This window comes from Saccopteryx leptura, chromosome 10, assembly GCF_036850995.1.
Source record: "Saccopteryx leptura isolate mSacLep1 chromosome 10, mSacLep1_pri_phased_curated, whole genome shotgun sequence".
Taxonomy (NCBI): Eukaryota; Metazoa; Chordata; class Mammalia; order Chiroptera; family Emballonuridae; genus Saccopteryx; species Saccopteryx leptura.
In genome coordinates this window covers 9,243,714-9,245,696 of record NC_089512.1, presented here as the reverse complement: position 1 = coordinate 9,245,696, position 1,983 = coordinate 9,243,714, and the positions used below count along the sequence as shown (strand labels likewise).

Below are 1,983 nucleotides of genomic sequence, written 5' to 3'. Positions count from 1 at the left end.
CTCTAATTTTCATTAGGTCTCAAGTTCTGCCATCATGAGTTCTATGTTCCTGAGGGCTTCCAGCAGCCTAAACACTGCACGGGGGACTGAACTGTGGAAATCACTCTTTCCAAGCTCACTGTTGGTGCGGGTAGAGGTGAGGGGATGCTCAGTGGCTTTGTTTACAAATGTTTATAGTCACAAACATGAAACTCTGTTTGGCCCAAGCCCATGGCTGACGCCCTCTCCTCTGTCATCCAGAACGACATAGCCCACTCATTCGTCTCCAAGGAGAAGTTCATGGAGAAGACTCAAGCCTAGAGATGATCTACCTCAACACCAGGTGGCGTTGCTCCACACTGGTCAGTGGTCACGATCTGGCCGGGACACCCCAAGCTGCCTCCCCTCCAGCTACAGCCACTGTGCCTGGAAGGTCACTCTTGCTGGGACCTGAGTCAGAACCCGTCAGAGAGTTCCTGTTCCCCTGCAGATGGGGAGATGGAGCTGGTCCTGTCTTGGTTCTTGGTGTGGAAGAAGGGGAGCCATTTTCCTGGGCTCAGGGACTGGAGCCTGTAGAACAACTCACGCAGGTACTCGCGGAACTTCTCGCCAACAAAAACATAAATAATGGGGTTGACACAGCAGTGCATGTAGGAGATCATGACTGTCACTTTTATGGCCAGGGCTATTTGGTCTTTGTGGTTACAGTAATTGACTGAAAGGACGTCGTCAAAAGCATAAATAGACAGAGTCAGATTGAAGGGTGTCCAAAAGAGGAAAAAGATGATCATGATGACAAAAATCAGACGCACGGCTTTGGACTTCCTCTCATTGGGCCGTCTGAGCAGAATCTTTATGATCCCCGTGTAGCAGACGATCATGATCACCAGAGGCAAGACCAGCCCCAGGATGTTCAGTTTCAGAGCCAGGAACTCTCTCCAATGACTGTAGTATGTACGAGGGATAAATGAGGTGCAAGTGTAATGACCTCTAATGCTCAGGGAATGTGTAAAGAAAACGTCTGGAATTGAAGTCAGGAAGGCCAGGACCCAGCTGACTACGCTGGTGATGATACCAAATGTGACAGTCCGGACCCGCAGGGCAAACACAGCATGGACGATGGCCAGGTACCTGTCGATGGTCAGCAGGATGATGAAGAAGATCTCGCTGTACAGACCTACGTAATAAAGCCCCGACAGCAACTTGCACATGACATCGCCGTACACCCAGTTATCTTTCCTATATTGGTGAATCCGGAAGGGCAGCGTGAAGAGGAAGAGCAGGTCAGAAATGGCCAGGTTGAGGACGTAGATGTTGGTCATGTTCTTGAGCCTCTTGTGTTGTAAGAGGACCAGGACCACCAGGATGTTACCGACCAGGCCAATGACAAATACCAGGGGGAACAAAGGGGGCAGCAGCCGAGCTCCTAAAGATTTTACGGTTTCATATAGGCACAGGGTTGTATTCCCGTGGTTGACTTCTGTGGTCCCATCATAGTCCTTTGAAATGTTTGAAATTTCCATCCTCTTTTTTGCTGCTGGTCCAGGTAGATGGTTTTTGTGTTTACTTTGGTGGTAAAGGCAGGGGGCTCTGGACAACAGAGACAAGGCAGTTATTATATGACATCAACCACATGACAACCGGTTATTGAGTCAAAAGTGCCGACTGTGAACCATGTGCTGGGACACAACCTTGAACAACGGGGCCCCAGGTTTTCTTCACTGTCATGGAAATTGTACTTTAATGGGGGGGGTGTAGGGGTTGAGGGAGACAATAAACAAATGAGTGCATAAACCATGAAATCAAATACTTAGGCAATGACTGTTGGGAAGGGAACGTCTGGTGGATGGAGCACCCAGACAAAGGGAGAGCAACCTCATTCTTCATCACCAACGCTTCCCTCATGATTCCCACGGACCTGTCATTGGACTCAGTGTTAAAGAATCCGGGAAGGCACCATTTATGTCTCCCATTTTACACATGATGACAGAGAGTTTGACAGTG

General features: G+C 49.1%; 1 protein-coding gene across 1 annotated transcript; it reads right to left on the bottom strand.

Moving 5' to 3' along the window:
- Positions 1-222: 222 nt before the first annotated feature.
- Positions 223-1,502, bottom strand: LOC136382306 (C-C chemokine receptor type 1-like). The gene has a single exon (XM_066351424.1). The coding sequence runs from the start codon at positions 1,500-1,502 to the stop codon at positions 435-437; it is 1,068 nt and encodes a 355-aa protein (XP_066207521.1). The 3' UTR covers positions 223-434.
- Between the last annotated feature and the right edge of the window lie 481 nt (positions 1,503-1,983).